The sequence below is a fragment of the Pituophis catenifer genome, unplaced genomic scaffold, assembly GCF_029215685.1.
Source record: "Pituophis catenifer annectens isolate HBS135680 unplaced genomic scaffold, rPitCat1.0.hap2 SCAF_4, whole genome shotgun sequence".
NCBI classification, from domain to species: Eukaryota; Metazoa; Chordata; class Lepidosauria; order Squamata; family Colubridae; genus Pituophis; species Pituophis catenifer.
The window spans coordinates 130557300-130578389 of NW_027256884.1; the positions used below are offsets into that span (position 1 = coordinate 130557300).

The window sequence follows — 21090 nt, forward strand, 5'->3', positions numbered from 1 at the left end:
GAGATAACACAGGCAGCTGGCAGTTCAAACCGCCCCTTTATTGCTCCAAATTGCCCCAAACGCTCCCACGTTTCTGGCAAGTCCCAGAGCGAAGTGATGACACAGAGACACACCTCAAGCAGCCTCTGGCTGCAAATAGTCCAGCCCAACGCTGTGAGCACCACGGCTGCACAGCAAGAAATCCGGCAGGGCTAGTCGAGGAGTCCAGGAAGCAAAGGAGCAAGGCAAGTAATCCAGAAACCCAGAAAGAATGCAAGGAATCCAGGAAAGTTCAAACGCTCAACCCTCCAGGAATTCAGCATTTGTTCCTGACAAATGCCCCTCTCCACAGTGTTCTCCTTCAGTCTCAGTCCCCAGGTGTGCCTTGTGGAGAGGGGCGGGGTGCTCTCCTCCCAAATAGCCCAGTCAGTCTATGCTGTTCTCGCCTTCTCTCCGCTCTCCATGCTCGAGGATCAGGAGGGGTCGGTCCTTGCTCATCGCCTGAGCTCTGTCTCTCATGTTCTCTTGGTCATCCTGCTCCCCCCTTCCTCCCTGCCTACAAGCCATTCCAGTCCTGAAAGACCCTGGCCCTGCTCCTCCCCATTTTCCTCCAAAGCCGCCCCCTCGATCTCCCTTTGGCTCCACTTCGGGCTCATCTTCCTCTTCAGATTCAGGCTCCGACATCAGGGCTATCGTGATCATCGTCATCACTTGAAGTAGTTGAACTGGTTTCATGACTGGTTGTATCATAAGGAGGAGGAGGATTGTGGGGTCCTTGGTGCTCTCTAAGTTGTGCTGTTTTCTTGCAGACATTTCATGACCCAACTAGGTAACACCATCAGTGCTAGAAGGGAGGGGGCTCACTCTTATTTTTACTTACTATTAAAAACCTGCAAGAAAACCATCAGGCTCAGGGAGCACCAAGGACCCTACAGTCCTCCTTCCCCTCCTCCTCCTCCTTCCCCACCCCACAACCCCCACACCTTCTAACACTGATGATGTTACCTAGTTAGGTCATGAAACGTCTGCAAGAAAACCACCCAGCTCAGACATCACCAAGGACCCCAAAGTTTCTGTGGATCTCCTCGGCTGACGCTGTGCATTAAACAACGCACTAAACCTGGTGTCCAAACGGAGAAGCAAATCAAGTCCTTTTTATGACTTCGGGATCCAGAAGAAGAAAAAGGAAAAACCGGCTTGTTCCCTTCTCCCAACCGTACCTGACCAGGGTCTGACGGTCGATTTTGTAGCTGCTGATGAAATTCATGTCCTGAAGCATACTCAGAATGGCCTGTGGGGGGAAAAGGAAAGAAAGAGAAAGGTGAGTTGAGGGGAAAAGGTTGATGGCGAAACATCCTTCCTCCGCCTCTGCCTCCCCCTCCCTCTTTCTTTCCCTCCCTCTCTCCTCCTTCTTCTCCTCTTCCCCATTCCTCTCCCTTTCCCTCTCTCTCCTCTTTCTTCTTCCTCCACCTCCTCCCTTCACTCCTCCTTCTTCTCCTACTTTCTCCTTCTCCTCTTCCTTCCTTCCCCCTCCTACCTTCTCCTCCTCCTCCCTCTTTTTCCCCCTCCCTCCTTCTTCCTTCTCCTCTTCCCCATCCCTTCCCTTTCCCTCTCTCCTCCTTCCTTCCTTCTTTCCTTCTCCTCCCTCTCCCTTTCCCTTTCTGTCCTCTTTCCTTCCTTCCTTCACTCCTCCTCCTCCCTCTCCCTTTCCCTCTCTCTCCTCCTTCCTTCTTTCCTTCTCCTCCCTCTCTCTTTCCCTTTCTCTCCTCTTTCCTTCCTTCCTTCACTCCTCCTCCTCCCTCTCCCTTTCCCTCTCTCTCCTCCTTCCTTCCTTCCTTCTCCTCCTTCTCCCTCTCCCTTTCCCTCTCATCTTTCTTCTTCCTCCACCTCCTCCCTTCACTCCTCCTCCTTCTTCTCCTACCTTCTCCTTCTCCGCCTCTTCCTTCCTTCCTTCCCCCTACCTTCTTCTCCTCTTCCCACTTTTTCCCCCTCCCTCCTTCTTCCTTCTCCTCTTCCCCATCCCTTCCCTTTCCCTCTCTCTCCTCCTTCCTTCCTTCCTTCTCCTCCTTCTCCCTTTCCCTCTCTCTCTTCTTTCTTTCCTTCCTTCACTCCTCCTCCTCCCTCTCCCTTTCCCTCTCTCTCCTCTTTCTTCTTCCTCCACCTCCCTTCACTCCTCCTCCTTCTTCTCCTACCTCCTCCTCCTCCTCCTCCTTCTCCTTCTCCTTCTCCTCCCCTTCCTTCCTTCCTTCCTTCCTTCCTTCCTTCCTTCCTTCCTTCCTTCCTTCCTTCCCCCCTCCTCCCTTCTTCTCCTCCTCCCTCTCGGAGGACACTCTGAAGTTACTGCTGATCCAGAATGTAATGGTGTGCCCATGTGACCACAGTTACACGGACAGTCACGTGGCCACTGGTGGCCTTGCAGGCGTGACTCCAGATGCTGGTGGCCACTGACGAGGGTAGCTTTTCCTGCTCTGGGGCCTGCCCAGGTTCTCAAGAGCCCTGACCTTCCTGGCTTCGAGTGGATGCCATAAAAACAGAGGGGTTTGTTTCCACCAGGGACTCCGCTAAGCTTTCATTGGCAGCTGCCTGGTGGACGGTCCTTGGTGCCAAAGGATTTCATGGGTTCATTATTTGATGTTTGATGTTTTCCAACCTGCATAACCTCCCCTGAGTCCCTTGGCAAGTGTGAGGTTGTAAAATGGGGCAAAACCCACTTGACAAGTTGTTTAGCTTAGCAAAAGAAATGTTGGGCTCATTCATTCAATGAAGGATTAAATGAATGAATTGATCAACGAATGAATGAATAAATGAATGAATAAATGAATGATTAAATGAATGAATTGATCAATGAATGAATGAATAAATGAATGATTAAATGAATGAATTGATCAATGAATGAATTGATCAACGTATGAATGAATAAATGAATGAATAAATGAATGAATAAATGAATGATTAAATGAATGAATTGATCAATGAATGAATGAATAAATGAATGAATTGATCAATGAATGAATGAATAAATGAATGATTAAATGAATGAATTGATCAATGAATGAATTGATCAATGTATGAATGAATAAATGAATGATTAAATGAATGATTAAATGAATGAATTGATCAATGAATGAATGAATAAATGAATGATTAAATGAATGATTAAATGAATGAATTGATCAATGAATGAATTGATCAACGTATGAATGAATAAATGAATGATTACATGAATGATTAAATGAATGAATTGATCAATGAATGAATGAATGAATTGATCAATGAATGAATGAATGAATGAATGAATCAATCAATCAATCAATCAATCAACCAAGGTGCTTTAAGCAGGCAAATCAGAACTCATATTTACCATTGATGTGTCGTCCTCAGGAAGGGATCGTGGTGTGTACGTGAATTGGGCGAAGTTCGGGTCGATTTGTGAAACTGGGATGATTCCTTCGTGGAGAAGTTTGGTGTGCTCATCTTCAGATACCTGGAAGAGGAAAGGGACTCAACATTTCCAAATGGAAAATGGATGGGTGACTTCTTCTGATGAAGCAACAATGCCAGGCCCCAGAGAGCGACGGGAGGAGACACAAAGTGGATGGATGGATGGATGGACAGATAATACATAGATAGATAATGATAGATAAATGATGGATGAGATAAATATAGATATAGATGGATGATAGATAAGATAGAGATGATAGATGATAGATGGATGGATGGATGGATGATGGATGGATGATAGATAGATAGATAGATAGATAGATAGATAGATAGATAGATAGACAGATAGATAGAAGGATGGATGTATATAAAGATAGATACTGTAGACAGATACAGATGATATATAGATTGACATACAGACATACAGATCTCTCTCTGTCTCTCTGTCTCTATTGCTCTATAAAATCAAGTAAAAATAGCAAACGGGTGCAGATCTTTTACTCAAAACTTCCTTAAACCTCCAAGTAAGTTACACAGACCTAATCCACATATCAAAGGAGAAGGTCTGCAAAAGAGTTAATTAAATTAGGTCTCCCAGCGGAACTGCATGTTCACAAGAATAGATACCCACCCACACACATGCCCCTCAAGGGTCACCCTAGAATCAGCACATAGATACTTCCACTCTCAGGACAAGCTCCCCTCTAACACTATGTTGCTGTACCCCATTTCTCTGTAGCTGCCCCTAAAGCCAGACCTCCTTGCTTTTAGGGGATGAATATTTCTGCTTCCCTCCCAGCTGTCTGGATCTCGTTTTTATTTATTCCTGTGCAACTCCAGCTTGAGCTGGAACCCAAAATTATCCTTCTGACCGGGTCCTTCATTTTAGCCTCTGGATTACCTTCATGTGATACATCATCATCTCGTTGGCCAGGTGGCTTCGGTACTGAGCCTCATGGACCTTCTTGTAGAGCAAGGACTGCAGGAAGAAAAAGGAAAGGTTTTTTTTCAGTCCATCCTGGTGCATGCCACTTCTCTGAGGGAGATATTAATAAGTTAATTTTCCAGGGTTTTTTTTTCCCCCAGAAGCCTCCTCCCAGAAGGAACCAGGTTTATGCGCAACCTTCCATCTGGATTCATTGAGATCCAGATCCCGGAATTTCCCAGTGGATCCATCTGACTCTCTGCACCCGGAAGCTGCTCGGTTCCACCTGGACAAGAGCCAAGAGCCATCGGGGGGGGGGGGGGGAAGAGAATAAAACTCACGTACATGAGCAATGCTGATACCACAGTAGATGGAGAAGGCGGTGGCCAGATCCTCGTCGAATTTGCTAAACCATGGCCCGTTGATTTTATTGACGAGCTCGGCCACTCCAATCACCTCTGGAAGATAAAAGAATGATGGGGAGGAAGGAGGAGGAGGAAGGAGGAGAGAGGAGGAAGAAGGAGGAGGAAAGACGAAGAGGAGGAAGGAGGAGGAGGAAGAAGGAGGAGGAAAAAGGAAGAGGAGAAGGAGGAGGAAGAAGAAGGAGAGAGGAGGAGGAGGAAAAAGGAGGAGGAAAAAGGAAGAGGAGAAGGAGGAAGAAGAAGGAGGAGAGAGGAGGAAGAAGGAGGAGGAAAGAGGAAGAGGAGGAGGAGGAAAAAGGAGGAGGAAAGAGGAGGAGGAAAAAGGAGGAGGAAAGAGGAAGAGGAGAAGGAGGACGAAGAAGAAGGAAGAGGAGGAAGAAGGAGGAGGAAAGAGGAAGAGGAGGAGGAGGAGGAAGAAGAAGGAAGAGGAGGAAGGAGGAGAGAGGAGGAAGAAGGAGGAGGAAAAAGGAAGAGGAGAAGGAGGAGGAGGAAGAAGGAGGAGGAAAAAGGAAGAGGAGAAGGAGGAAGAAGAAGAAGGAGAGAGGAGGAAGGAGGAGGAGGAAAGAGGAGGAGGAGGAGGAAGGAGGAGGAGAAACCACTTAAACCTTATTTCTCTAGAGCAGGGGTCTCCAACCTTGGCAACCTGAAGATTTCTGGACTTCAACTCCCAGAGTTCCTCAGCCAGCAAAACTTATCTTCCTTCCTTTTTCCTCCCTCCCTCCCTCCCTCTTTCCTTTTCCTTCCTTCCTTCCTTCTCTTCTTCCTTCTCTTCTTCCTTCCTTCCTTCCCTTTCTTCTCTTCCTTACTTTCTCTCTTGCTCTCCCCTTTCCTTCCTTCCTTTCCTTTCCTTCCTTCTTTCCTCACTCCTTCTCTCCCTTCTTTCTGCCTCCCTCCCTCTTTCCTTCTTCTCTCCCTCATTCCTTCCTTCCTCCCTCCCTTCTTCTCTCCCTTCTTTCTGCCTCCCACCCTCCCTTGCTGCCTCCCTCCCTCTTCCCTTCTTCTCTCCCTCATTCCTTCCTTCCTTCCTTTCCTCCTTTTCTTCTCTTCCTCCTTCCTTTCTCCCTCTCCCTTTTCCTTCCTTCCTTTCCTCCCTCCCTCCCTCCCTCCTTCTCTCCCTTCTCCCTTGCCTCCCTTTCTTCTCCTCCTTTCCTCCATTGTTCCCTTCCTCCCTTCCTCCCTCCTTCTCTCCTTCCCTTCTTCTCTCCCTTCTCCCATTTTCCTTCCTACTCTCCCTTTTTCCTTTCTTCTTCCTTCCTCCCTTGCTCTCCCCCTTCCTTCCTTCTTTCCTCCCTTCCTTTCCTTTCCTCCCTCCCTCCCTCCTTCTCTCCCTTCTTCCTTCTCTCCCTTCCTTCTCTTCCTCCTTTCCTCCCTTGTTCCCCTCCTCCCTCCCTCCTCCTCTCCCTTATTCCTTTTCCCCCTCCCTTTCTTCTCTTCCTCCTTCCTTCCTCCCTCGTTTCCCCCTTTCCTTCCTCCCTTCCTCTCTCCTACAGGTTGTGTCTCCTCCTGACCACTTTCACTGCCTTCAAAGACAAGCCCCCTGCCAATCCAGAATGCCCATCTCTGGGGATGGTCTGAAGGCATCCTGGCCAGGGTTGCCCAGGACTCACGTGTCTCCCCCATCAACGGGCTGCTCACCCTGATTCTCGTCTTTGATGGGGAAACAGAGGATGTTCCTGGTGCGAAACCCGGTGCTGTCGTCCACGCCGCGGTAGAAGAGGGGGTGAGAGTAGGCGTCTTTGATGTTGAGGATCTTGCCCGTGGTAGCCACGTGGCCAGCGATGCCCTGATCGGCTGGAATCCGGATTTCATAGCTCTGTGGAAGAGTACCAAGCAAGCAGAATCAGCAGAATTTTAAATTTGGGGTTTTAAATTGAGCCTATCATTTAATAATTTTAATTATTTTTAAGTTTTGTCTGTCTCTGTGCTTTTAATTAGGCTGTACACCGCCCTGAGTCCTTCGGGAGAAGGGCGGTATAGAAATAAAATTAATAAATTAATAAATAGTACAGTGGTTTAAAGCACCCTGTTATTAAGAACAGCTGCCTGCAATTACTGCAGGTTCGAATCTCGCCAAGGCTCAAGGTTGACTCAGCCTTCCATCCTTTCTAAGGTAGGTTAAATGAGGACCCAGTTTGTGGGGGGCAATAAGCTGACTTTGTATAAATATACAAAAGTATGAAGGCTATTGCTTAACGCACTGTAAGCCGCCCTGAGTCTCTGGAGAAGGGCGGCATATAAATCAAATTAAATAATAATAATAATAATAATAATAATAATAATAATAATAATAATAATAAATAAATATATCTCGGTTTTGCTTTACTTATTTCATAAGACGACACAAAGAGCAGAACAAATATAAAACGGTGACGAAAGGAAAAGGAGAACGTGGAGAAAAGAAAGCAACACAATAATAGTAATTTAAATTTATATATTTAAATATATAAAGAATAATAATTATAAGGAGAGAAGATTAGAAGTATAAACTATATATAAAACAAGTGCATGGAGTGGAACAAAAATGTATATAACATGAATGTAGAAATGTATAATATTAAAGATATAATTAAAATATATAGATCTCTATAGGGGGGAGGGGGAAAAAAGGAAAATGAGGAGAGGAAGAAGGAGTAATAGATTAAGATATAGGGGAAGAAGAATGAAGTAATTGATGGAAGACCACTATGAAACAATGCTTAAAAATGATAAGATACTTATATGTTGTATGTTGTGTAAATGTCATATATGTGTTATAATATAATTACAAATTTTTATAAAAATAATAATAATTTAAATTATGCATAAAGAGAAAGATGCTTCTGGTTTGCATTGTGGAATCAGTGTTTCTCAACCTTGGTGACTTTAAGACCTGCGGACTTCAACTCCCAGAATTCCCCAGCCAGCCATGAATGATAGAGTTGGAAGAGACCAGAAGGGTCATCTAAGTCAAGGGGGTCTCCAACCTGGGCCACTTTAAGCCTGGCGGACTTCAACTCCCAGAATTCCACGGCCAGCTTCTGACAAGCCAAGTTAATGGGGAAAGCTGGATTCGCTTAATGACCACATGATTCACTTAACAGCTGCATGGATTTGCTTAACGACGGCGGCAAAAGGAAAGGGAGGGTTGTAAAACCAGGCACGATCCCCTATTAATCTTCCTTAGCGATGGAATTTTTGACCTCAGTTGTGGTCACAAGTAGAGGACTATCTGAATTAAGTCGTCTCTCCTTCATTCAGAATGACAGAAGGTACCCAGGAGGTCATCTAGTCCAACCCCCTCGTTTCTTTCCACGCTCGCATCCTCCTGCTTTTCTCACCTCGTCATCCACCACACCTCCGTCAAACACCTTGGCCACCAACTCATGGCTGCTTCGGTCCAGCAGGAAAACCGAACATCTGAAAGGGAATCCCATGAGGGAGAAGGGGTTAGGAGAGAGCCTGGCAGAGGGAAAAGGGGGAAGAAGGGAAACTGAGGCGCAGGGACAGCTGGCCCCCATTCCGGGGGTCCTTGGACCAATTCCCCACTCCAAGAGAATGGGCAGCTCTGCCTATCAGCAGAGAATGGCTAGAGTGTACTTTGTTTCTATTCCTTCTCTATTTCATTTCTTCCCTTCTCTCTCTCTCTCTCTCTCTTCCTCCTTCCTTTCATCTTCCCTCCCTCTCCATTCCTCCTCCCTCCCTCCCTTCTATCCTCCCTCCCTTCTATCCTCCCTCCATCCTTTCCTTCTCCTCCTCTCCCTTTTTCCTTCCTTCTTTCCTCTCTCTTTCTCCTTCCCTTGCTTCTTTCCATCCTCCCTCCTTCTCTCTTCCTTCCTTCCTTCCTTCCTTCCTTCCTTCCTTCCTTCCTTCCTTCCTTCCTTCCTTCCTCTCCCTCCCACCCTCCTTTACTCCCTCTCCCTCTCTATCTCTCCCTCTCCCCACTTTCCCCACTCCTCCCCATTCTCCCCCCCTTCTATTTTTCGATTACTCCACCCAGAGTCACAAATCAGAAGTGGAGCCATCCAGGGAAATTCTTGAAATAACTTAAGTATAAAACCGGGAAACGCCCCATGCTCTCCCCTCCAGCATTTGGAGATACTGTGAGCTATCCAAAGACACCCCTCTCCTCTCCCCCCACCCCGTGGCTGTTTGGGCTGTTCCTCAAGCATGTCGCTCCCCTCCCCATGAGGGACTGGCTGTGACCACCAGGCCCTCCTGGCCAGGATGAAACCCACATTTCAGCATTGCTGAGATTCCGGGCTTCCGTGATGATTTCTTGTAGCAGCACCGAAACGTCATCTGAAAGAGGAACACGGCAGAGAGAAGCTCAGAGAACCAGATGGTGGACTCAGACACATATTTTTTGGGGGGTGGGAGGGCTTATTCCCACCCCACCTCCACTGGAAAGGAACCCTGCCAGGCAGCCCACCCCCAATTTCAGGGAATACAGCCAAATCAGCAGAACATCTCAGTGGTGGGTCTGGAAATGGAGACATCCCAGTTTTCAGTGCCTGGTTTCTCCGGCCTTTGGCCGGTGCTGGGTGGCCTTGGATACCTACCCAGGTGAGTGAAAAGGTTCTTGGCCACTTGCAAAAGAGCCTGTGAAGAAGAAAGACAGGTGAAGGCGCTCGTTCTTTCTAAGGTGTTTTTGTGGGTTTTTTTGGGGAAAGGAGACACACTACTACCTCTTATCCCAATCCTAAACTGCTCAGAATAAAGGAATATCAGAGCTGGAAGGGCCCTTGGAGGTCTTCTAGTCCAACCCCCTGCTCAGGCTGGGAACCCTACACCACTTCAGACAAATGGTTATCCAACCTCTTCTTAAAAACTTCCAGTGTTGGAGCATTCACAACTTCTGGAGGCAAGTTGTTCCATTGGTTAATTGTTCTAAGTGTCAGGAAGTTTCTCCTTAGTTCTAGGTTGCTTCCCTCTCGGATGATTCTTCATCCAAATTGAACATAGAATCATAGGACCAGAAGGGACCTTGGAGATCTTCTAGTCCAACCCACTGCCCCAGCAGAAGTCCCTAGATACCATTCTGGCTGTCCAAACTCTTCTTCAAGACCTCCAGTGATGGAGCATCCATCATTTCTGGAAGCCAGTTGTTCCTCTGATAAATTGTCCTCACTGACATAAAATTCTCCTTAATTCCAGATTGCTTCTCTCCTTCATCAGTTTCCATCCGTCGCTTCTTGTCCTGCCTTCTGGTGCTTTGGAGAATATTTTGACCCCCCTCTTCTTTGGGGCAGCCCCTCAAATCCTGGAAAACTGTTATCATGTCACCCCTGGTCCTTCTCTTCATTAGACTAGACACACCCAATTTCTTCAACCATTCTTCCTGAGATCTGAGATGAAAGCCTACAGGAGATATCTTGGAACCTTGCAGGAGTTCAACGGGTTTTGACCTTCAGAAGCTTCAGCAGCTGAAGATCAGCTTGTTTGAAGGAGCACCACCTTCTCCTATCTGGATCTGAAGGCCTTGCAATCAAGACCTTCTCCGGATCCATCCCATCACCCAAATAGAGGAGGTGAGGTGGGTCTCTGTTAAGGAGGAGAGCTTTTTCTGTGGTGGCATCCCATTGAGGGCATCCTGGCTGGCACGTCCGTTACCCTCATTCTCACCCTGGGTGAAGAGTTTTTTTTTTTATTTTCCTAGACCTCTTAATCTGATTTTAATTGTGTTTATGTCCTGTGATTTTAGATTTAGATGACTGCCTTTCTATCATCCCAGGCCTTTTAACTGGCTTAATTGTATTTTAATGACACTTTAATGTACGTTGTTTTAGTCTTTTGAATGACTGCCTTGCAGCTGTCTCGTTTCCACTGTGTGATGCCTTTGCACTTTATTTGATTTTATGTGCATAACTGTGTTTTTATTGTAAACTACCTAGAGATCTTCAGCTGTCAGGCAGTTTAAAAATTTTAAACAAAGAAAGGAATGAACCAATTTTATTTCCCTATCTCCTGATATCTCTACAGTTTTAAATTTCTGGGCATTTATATCTCGGAGGACCTCTCATGGACTGTTCTGTCCCTTCCCACGAGTGACCTTGCAGAAGCTCAAATAGCCCGGCAGTAACAAACGCAGGCTAGAGAGTTTGAAGTTGATGTTGCAGTAAGAAACGGAGTGTCCCCCACCCAAAAAAACCCCAAAAGGGGTTTTAATTTAATTTTAATTTAATTTCGAATTTATATACCGCCCTTCTCCCTGAGGACTCAGGGCGGTGTACAGCCAAGATAAGAAACATAGAATACAAATATTAAAACATTTAAAAATATATATAAAATTTGGCCCAAAAAATTAAAAATCGCAGACTAATTAAAGGATTTAAAAATTTTAAAAATTTCTTCTTAAGCCAACCCGGCTTGCTGAAAAAGATAGGTTTTCAGGGAACGACGGAAGGCATTGAGGTCCTGGATTCTTCTTATCTCCGGGGGCAACTGATTCCAGAGGGTGGGAGCCCCCACAGAGAAAGCCCTCCCCCTGGGGGCCACCAGCCTACATTGTTTGGCTGATGGCACCCTGAGGAGGCCCTCTCTGTGGGAGCGCACGGGTCGATGGGAGGTCATCGGTAGCAGCAGGCGGTCTCGGAGATAGCTAGGCCCTATGCCATGGAGCGCTTTAAAGGTGATAACCAACACCTTGAAGCGCACCCGGAAGACCACCGGGAGCCAGTGCAGCTCGCGCAGGAGTGGTGTTACATGGGAGCGCCATGTTGCTCCCATCACTACCCGCGCTGCTGCATTCTGGACCAGCTGGAGCCTCCGGGTGCTCTTCAAGGGGAGCCCCATGTAGAGAGCGTTACAGTAGTCAAGGCGAGAGGTGACGAGGGCGTGAGTGACTGTGCACAGGGAATCCCGATCAAGAAAGGGCCGCAACTGGCGAATCAGGCGAACCTGATAAAAGGTCCCCCTGGTAACAGCCGTCAGATGTTCCTCCAAAGACAGCTGCCTATCCAGGAGGACTCCCAGATTGCGAGCCCTTTCAGTGGGGGCCAAAGACTCGCCCCCAATAGTCAGTGATGGAGTCAACTGACTATATCGGGATGCCGGGAGCCACAGCCACTCAGTCTTGGAAGGGTTGAGCCTGAGCCTGTTCCTCCCCATCCAGATCCGCACAGCCTCCAGGCACTGGGACATCACTTCAAGGGCATCGTTGGGGTGGCCTGGGGTGGAGATGTACAGCTGGGTGTCATCAGCGTACTGGTGGTATCTCACCCCAAAGCCACGGATGATCTCGCCCAGTGGCTTCACATAAATGTTGAACAGAAGGGGCGAGAGGACCGATCCCTGCGGCACTCCACAAATGAGAGGCCTCGAGGTCGACCTCTGCCCCCCTGCCAACACAAACTGCGACCGGTCGGAGAGAAAGGAGGAGAACCACCGTAACATGGTGCCTCCCACCCCCAACTCTTCCAGCCGGTGCAGCATGATACCATGGTCGATGGTATCAAAAGCCGCTGAGAGATCTAATAGGACCAGAACAGAGGAACAACCCCTGTCCCGAGCCCTCCAGAGATCATCAACCAGCGCGACCAATGCCGTTTCCGTGCTGTGCCCAGACCTGAAACCTGACTGGAACGGATCCAGATAGGATGTTTCCTCCAGGAATTGTGGAAACTGTTGCGCGACCACACTCTCAACAACCTTGAGAGTTCCCTCTCCGTTCCTCAAATGCCAGCTTTTTGAGGGACCTCTTTATTCCAGATAGTAATAGCAATAGCACTTAGACTTATATACCGCTTTAAGGATGCTTTACAGCCGTCTCTAAGCGGTTTACAGAGTCAGCCTATTGCCCCCCAACAATCTGGGTCGTCATTTTACCGACCTCGGAAGGATGGAAGGCTCGGTCGAACTTGAGCCTGTCAGGATCGAACTGCTGGCAGTGGGCAGAATTAGCCTACAATGCTGCACTCTAACCACTGTGCCACCAGGAAGGAGAGTGAGAAAGGGAATAAGAGAAGAAGCCAGGTTTCGGTTTGCGGACTTTGCCATCAACTCCCAGAGGATTCTTGGTTAAAGTGCTTAGTGGCTTTTTCTGGCACTAAAATATAAAAGATTAAAAACTGCTGAGATTCTGCAAGGTTGCTAGATCTCATGAGGCGGCATTGCTTGCAATCCTGGAAAGGGACGTTTGACTTTTCACCTACTTATTTTCCCTGGAGATAATATCCCCTAGGAGATGGGATGGGAGGGCGGAAATTCCTTTGAGCTGGAGCAGTAGATTAGGGGTAGAGTGGCTTGGAAGATGGCCAATGAGTGCAGGGGAGTGGGGAACGGAAAGGGAGGGTTTTGGGTCTGGAAGTCAGTGTTGGCTGCGATGCAGTCGGAGTTAGAATGTCGTGCTAAATAAATGGGAGTTTTCTTCAAAGACTTTGTTTGAAATGCAATTTATTTGAGACGACCTCGAAACCTGACACACGGGAAATCTCAGAGTCGTCCTTCACCCCTTTGTGCCAATGTGACGTATCCCATAAACTGTTCTTTGAGGAGCTCCTTTGTTTTCGGCAGGTGCATTACTTGGAACGCTGACAGCTCGTTCTCGGGGCTACCTGGGGGATAACAAAGGCCAAGGACAGGTGGGGGCGCAGCCCTTACCTGACACTCCCACTTGAGTTTCTGCTCCTTCTGGAAGGCCAACGTGCTGGTTAGCACCGTCGAAGTGTAGCAGAAGCAATGCTGGATTTTGTAGACGTCGGCTTCGGTGTAGCTGCCGGAAACGGAGAAGAGCAAGAAAGAGGATTAGAGGACTGGAAGCTAAAATATCTGCTAGCTGCAGTTCAGCAGTTCGAATCTCACCAGGCTCAAAGTTGACTCCGCCTTCCATCCTTCCGAGGTGGGTCAAATGAGGACCCAGATGGTTGTGGGGCAAGAGGCTGACTCTGTAAACCGCTTAGAGAGGGCTGTAAAAGCACTGTGAAGCGGTATATAAGTCTAAGGGCTATTGCTATTACCCTTCCTCCCTCCCTCCCTCTCTTCCTCTTCATTTCCTTCCTTCCTTCTTCTTCCATCATTCTCCTTCCTTGCTTGCTTCCTTCCTTCCTTCCTTCCTCCCTCCCTCCCTCTTCATTTCCTCCCTTCCTTCTTCTTCCCCCATTCTCCTTCTTCTTCCATCATTTGCCTTCCTTCCTTCCTTCCTTCCTTCCTTCCTTCCTTCCTTCCTTCCTTCCTTCCTTCCTTCCTTCCTCCCTCCCTCCCTCCCTCCCTCCCTCCCTCCCTTCCTTCCTGCCATGGTGACGCAGTGCTTGAGAATGTAGCATTGTAGGGTAATTCACTGCTCACTGCCAGTAGTTTGATCCTGAGCTCAAGGCTTCTGAGGTGGGTAAAATGAGGACCCAGATTGTTGGGGGAAAGAGGCTAACTGTAAACCGCTTAGAGAGGGCTGTAAAAGCACTATGAAGTGGTATATAACTCTAGGTGCTGTTGCTATTACCCTCCCTCCCTCCCTCCTTCCCTCCCTCCCTCTTCATTTCCTTTCTTCCTCCTTCTTCCCCCATTCTCCTCCCTCCCTCCCTCCCTCCCTCCCTCCCTCCCTCCCTTCCTTCCTTCCTTCCTCCCTCCCTCCCTCCTTCCTTCTTTCCTTCCTTCCTTCCTTCCTTCCTGCCATGGTGACGCAGTGCTTGAGAATGTAGTATTGCAGGGTAATTCACTGCTCACTGCCAGTAGTTCGAATCTCACCAGGCTCAAGGTTGATTCAGCCTTCCATCCTTCCGAGGTGGGTAAAATGAGGACCCAGATCGTTGGGGGAAAGAGGCTAACTCTGTAAACCGCTTAGAGAGGGCTGTAAAAGCACTATGAAGCGGTATATAAGTCTAAGTGCTATTGCTGTTGCTAAAATATATGAAGAACAGTTGCAGGAATTGGGTATATCTAGTTCAGGAGTCTCCAACCTTGGCAATTTTAAGCAAAGCTGGCTGAGGAATTCTGGGAGTTGAAGTCCACAAGCCTTAAAGTTGCCAAGGTTGGAGACCCCTGGTTTAGTTTAATGAAAAGAAGGATTAAGATAGCAGTCTTCCATGATCTAAGGGACTACCATAAGGAACAGGGGGGTCAACCTGTTCTCTGAAGCACCTGAATAAGGCAGGACAAGAAGCAACGGATGGAAACTCACCAAGGAGAGAAGCAACCTGGAATTAAGGAGAAACTTCCTAACAGTGAGGACAATTAACCCGTGGAACAGCTTGCCACCAGAAGTTATGGAAGCCCCATCACTGGAGGTTTTCAAGAAGAGACTGGACAGTCAGTTGTCTGGAATTGTATAGGGTCTCCTGCTTGAGCAGGGGGCTGGACTAGATGACCTCTAAGATCCCTTCCAACTCTTCCGTTATTCTGTTAAAGACCCTGTTCTTCGGAGTACGACCGAGTGCCCAACTCACCTCTCTCCACCAAGTTTGTTGAAGGCACAGGCCAAGGCCACCACCTGGGAGGTGGCTCTGCTGACCACGGGGACACACAGCATGGAGGTCACCTCAAAGCCCAGCATGTCGTTCAGTTGCTTGTGCTCTTCCTGGAACGAGAGAGGACAAAGGTCGGCGTGAACCCACCAGCTGAGGTTTCTCTCCTCTTCGTCAAGACGCCCTACGGAGAGAGCCTGCTTCATTTAGGGGGGCGAAGCAGCCGCGGAATCCCTAGTTCCCTTCCCAAAGGATCCTTTTAATGAAGAGGCAAACAAACGCTTTCCTGATGGGCACGGCAGGGGAAAGGACAGGCAGCCCTCGGCTGACAAACAGGAGGTAGGATGCGGGCAGTTTCCTCCCATGTTGCGACCTTTCTCGCCATAGCTGTTAAGCGAATCACCACCGTTGTTAAGTGAGTAACAAGGTGGATAAATGAATCTGGCTTCCCCGTGGACTTCGTTCATCAGAAGTTTGCAAAAGGGGATCACGTGATCCTGAGATGCTGCGACTTTCATAACTATGAGTCAGAATAACAGAATATTCTCAGTTTCTCTCTTTCTCTCTCTCTATGTATCATCCATCCAACATCTATCTATCTATCTATCTATCTATCTATCTATCTATCATCCATCCATCATCTATCTATCTATCTATCTATCTATCTATCTATCATCCATCCATCATCTATCTATGTATCTATGTATCTATGTATCTATGTATCTATGTATCTATGTATCTATGTATCTATGTATCTATGTATCTATCTATCTATCTATCTATCTATCTATCTATCATCCATCCATCCATCCATCCATCCATCCATCCATCCATCATCTATGTATGTATGTATGTATGTATGTATCTATCTATCTATCATCCATCCATCCATCATCCATCCATCCATCCCTCTATCATCTATCTATCTATCTATATCTATCTATCTATCTATCATCCATCATCTATCTATCTAGCTATCATCCATCCATCATCTATCTATGTATCTATCTATCTATCATCCATCCATCCATCATCCATCCATCCATCCCTCTATCATCTATCTATCTATCTATCTATCTATCTATCTATCTATCTATCTATCATCCATCCATCATCCATCCATCCATCCCTCTATCATCTATCTATCTATCATCCATCATCTATCTATCTATCATCCATCCATCATCTATGTATCTATCTATCTATCTATCTATCTATCTATCTATCTATCTATCTATCTATCATCCATCCATCATCCATCCATCCATCCCTCTATCATCTATCTATCTATCTATCTATCTTCCATCCATCCATCATCTATCTATCTATATCTATCTATCTATCATCCATCATCTATCTATCTATCATCCATCCATCATCTATGTATCTATCTATCTATCTATCTATCTATCTATCTATCTATCATCCATCCATCATCCATCCATCCATCCCTCTATCATCTATCTATCTATCTATCTATCTTCCATCCATCCATCATCTATCTATCTATATCTATCTATCTATCATCCATCATCTATCTATCTATCATCCATCCATCATCTATCTATGTATCTATCTATCTATCTATCTATCTATCTATCTATCTATCTATCTATCTATCACCCATCCATCCATCATCCATCCATCCATCCCTCTATCATCTATCTATCTATCTATCTATCTATCTATCTATCTATCTATCTATCATCTATCCATCATTTATCTATCTATCTATATCTATCTATCTATCATCCATCATCTATCTATCTATCATCCCTCCATCCCTCCATCCTTCTATCATCTATCTATCTATCTATCTATCTATCTATCTATCTATTTATCTATCTATCCATCTATCATCCATCCATCATCTATCTATCTATATCTATCTATCATCCATCATCTATCTATCATCCATCCATCATCTATCTATGTATCTATCTATCTATCTATCATCCATCCATCCATCATCCATCCATCCATCCCTCTATCATCTATCTGTCTGTCTGTCTGTCTGTCTGTCTGTCTGTCTGTCTGTCTGTCTATCTATCTATCTATCATCTATCCATCATCTATCTATCTATCTATATCTATCTATCTATCATCCATCATCTATCTATCTATCATCCCTCCATCCCTCCATCCCTCTATCATCCATCCATCTAGCTATCTAGCTATCTCTATCTAGCTATCTATCATCCATCCATCATATATCTAGCTGTCTATCTATGATCCATCCATCCATCTCTCTATCATCCATCCATCATCTATCTATCTATCTATCTATCTATCTATCTATCTATCTATCTATCTATCATCCGTCCATCCATCATCTACCCTGTCTCCCCCAAAATAAGACACTCCCTGATAATAAGCCCAATCAGGCTTTTGAGCGCATGGCAATAAAGCCAAGCGCTTATTTCAGGGTTCAAAAAAAATATAAGACTAATATAATATAAGACTAAATGAACTGTTGTAAGTTGAGGACCACCTGTATTATGACCCAAAGGGAGGAACCCAACCCTATGTTTCTGGTGGACCTACCAAGGTGATGTCTTGCAGGATAAGCGATTGCTTCACTTCCACAACTTTTCCCAAGTGTCCAACGGTTAACTGGGTGGAAAACAGAGAGTGGGAGAGAGAGGGAGGGAGGGAGAAAGAGAGAGTTGTGGGGAAGAGAGATCATGAGAACAACCAAAGACAGAGACTGGGGTGGAGGTAGGACTTCAGAGCTAGGAAACTGAGCTTTGGTGGAACATCTGAATGGCTGGAGATGACTCTTTCCCTTTGGTGGGACTTCCGGAGAAGACAATTCCCTTCCCAAGGTAGAGGTCAACCAAGGTTCTTGGGATCTATGAAAAGTGGTCTCTGCATTCATATGAGAAGGTCCATCCATCATCAACAAAAAATAGTCTTCGGAACGAAAGGTGTAAAATAAATGAAGGCCAGAACTGATTTGGGACTTGATTGGACCCCTGTCCTGATAACAGGGGTCATTTCTTGCCTGTCTTATGATTCCATGAGATGTAAGCTGCTCAAAATTGCTAGAGGAGATCACGGAGAACAGACCATAATCCAATAATAGCAATAGCATTTAGACTTATATACCACTTCAAGTGCTTTTGTGGTTTGCAGATTCAGCCTATTGCCCCCAGCAATCTGGATCCTCATTTGACCCACCTCAGAAGGACGGAAGGCTGAGTCAACCTTGAGCCTGGTGAGATTTGAACTGCCAAATTGCAGGCAGCCGGCAGTCAGCAGAAGTAGCCTGCAGTACTGCACTCTCACCACTGTGGCACTTTGGCTCATGCTGTAATGGAGAATATTTGTAGCTCAGGGTTGACCTGAGGGGTCCTTGGTGCTCCCTGAGCTTGTTTTCTTGCAGACGTTTCATGACCCAACTAGGGAACATCATCAGGGCTAGTGGCGGTGTTGCCTAGTTTGGGTCATGAAATGTCTTCAAAAAAAGCAAACAAGCTAGAGAGCACCAAGGACGCCTCACAAACCGTAATAAATGCAAATTGAGAAACAAATGTCGGCCTTCTCACATTTTGATTTTATGGGATTTCCAACGGGAGAATCTCAGCGTTGAGGTGCGTCAAGCAAAAAAGGCCACCTACATTGTGCCAGATGTTCTTCTCGCCTTCTTAATCCTGAGCGTTAAGTCACCGAGATTTCCCCAGATTTAATTAACTTTGGACTGACTGGTGGGATTCAGAATAATCTGTTGCTTCGTTTCTAACCAAAGCCAAATGTGCCCCAGTTCAGTAAAACGCTGGAGACAACACAACACAACACGCCTCCTTCATATCTGCGTCCTGACATCACGCACATCTACAAATTGGAGAGATGTTTATTTTATTTTATGGAGTTGTTTTAAGATGATTTAAGGTTCTCCTCGTTTGTAAATATGTGTGATGTTTGGTCAGTTTGGCCTAGTGGTTAAGGCACTGGGCTAAAAGTAGGAATTGGTGAGTTCTAGTTCAGCTGGGTGGCTTTGGGCCAATCACCAGGAGACAGTGAGTTCTAGTCCCGCCTTAGGTATGAAAGCCAGCTGGGTGACTTTGGGCCAATCACCAGGAGACGGTGAGTTCTAGTCCCACCTTAGGTATGAAAGCCAGCTGGGTGACTTTGGGCCAATCACCAGGAGACGGTGAGTTCTAGTCCCATCTTAGATATGAAAGCCAACTGGGTGATTTTGGGCCAATCACCAGGAGACGGTGAGTTCTAGTCCCACCTTAGGTATGAAAGTCAGCTGGGTGACTTTGGGCCAATCACCAGGAGACAGTGAGTTCTAGTCCCATCTTAGATATGAAAGCAACTGGGTGACTTTGGGCCAATCACCAGGAGACGGTGAGTTCTAGTCCCACCTTAGATATGAAAGCCAGCTGGGTGACTTTGGGCCAATCACCAGGAGATGGTGAGTTCTAGTCCCGCCTTAGGTACGAAAGCTAGCTGGGTGACTTTGGGCCAATCACCAGGAGACGGTGAGTTCTAGTCCTGCCTTATCCAGGAAAGCCAGCTGGCGACTAAACAGTAAACACACACGCACACGTTATGACACAAAAGAGGGCTTGTAATGTTACAGTCCCTCATTTCACTGTATATATAAATGGATTAAATTTTAAAAAATAAATAAAATGGGAGGCCACCACAAGGGAGGCCAAGTATTTCTCGAAGGAAGTGACTAGGAGAGAGAGAGCCCTTGAAAGCAGTTGAGCCCAACTGGGATCAACCTCTGGGCAGCGTCCGACCACATCTGTGTGAAGATGCCATGCAGAGCTGCCTTGCTGGGTATGTCAGCTGGAGGAGAACATCTACAGAACATCGAAGACTGAGAATGCTCCAAGATGATTGACCCAAAGTCTTCTCTGTCCCTGGACCCTCCAACCATTAAAGATCATGGAGGAATCATGAACCTTGGTCTTCCCCCAAAGAGAAATTCTCCCATTCTTTGCTCCATCAATCATGCCTGCCCACCTCCAACCTTCTCCATTCCATTCTTCTCCCTCATAGTTTCCTGTCCTTCCCTCCAAGATGGAGCAAACTCGGAAACCAAAACAGGCAACTCATGCTACTATCATGATAAGGTTTTAGTAACAAGAGTGTTGCAAGTCTGAATTTGCTTCCCTCTTTCCTTCTTTAATCTTCACGAGAAGTTGAGAAGGTCAGGTCTTAGATGCTTTCTCAAATTACACTTCTGCTTTGGACTCAGATTTCTTTTATCTGACTGTTGTCTTGGTTTCAGGTCTTCCTCCTGCTCCTCAAAGTTGTTCTTTCTACACATTACAGACCACTACAACCAGTCTGACATTGTCAAGAATATTGAGATACATGTGATTGGCTTTGGAGGCCCATCCGTAATGGTTTTCTTTTCATTATGAGGTCAACTTGGAGCTCTCTTAAGGCTGAAAACTCTTCTTCTAGTGTGTGTGTGTGTGTGTGTGTGTGTGTGTGTGTGTGTGTGTGAGACGCTACTTTAGACAGGATTAGCAATCACAACTTGAGCCTCACGAGGAGAGGGGTGGGTTTAACAACTTACTGGGAAGCTCATGTCCTCCTCCAAGACTTTATCTCCAACCACCTGCAAGAAAGAAGAAGAGGGCAACTGAGAAGTGGAGGAAGGAGAAGGAATCTGAAGGGAATGGCATCGAAACATGGAAGCTTCGGAGGAGTTTGTTCCCTATAAAGTCCATTGGGAGGAAGAGTGACAAAAATTTGGGCTGGGCAGAAAAAAACCCTGCTGAATTTTTCGTCTTTCATTTCCCATCCCATAAGAAGAGGGGTCTCCAAATGTGGCCACTTTAGGACTTGTGGACTTCAACTCCCAGAATTCCTCTACCAGCATAGCTCAAGGCAGTGAAGCACCCTCAATTCCCGGAGCCAAGCTGCTCTATCCATCCTTCCTTCCCTCCCTGTCTATCTACCTATCTCTCTTTCCTGTATGTCT

General features: G+C 46.4%; 1 protein-coding gene across 1 annotated transcript in view; it reads right to left on the reverse strand.

Moving 5' to 3' along the window:
• PDE2A (phosphodiesterase 2A) overlaps nt 1-21090 on the reverse strand; it is a 206578-nt gene that overhangs the window by 16447 nt on the left and 169041 nt on the right. The window contains 12 exon segments of the mRNA XM_070943043.1: nt 1200-1270; nt 3341-3463; nt 4322-4399; nt 4691-4803; nt 6403-6580; nt 8085-8163; nt 8982-9045; nt 9306-9345; nt 13345-13456; nt 15123-15253; nt 17685-17753; nt 20683-20724. Of these exon segments, the coding sequence (XP_070799144.1) occupies nt 1200-1270; nt 3341-3463; nt 4322-4399; nt 4691-4803; nt 6403-6580; nt 8085-8163; nt 8982-9045; nt 9306-9345; nt 13345-13456; nt 15123-15253; nt 17685-17753; nt 20683-20724 (1100 nt within the window).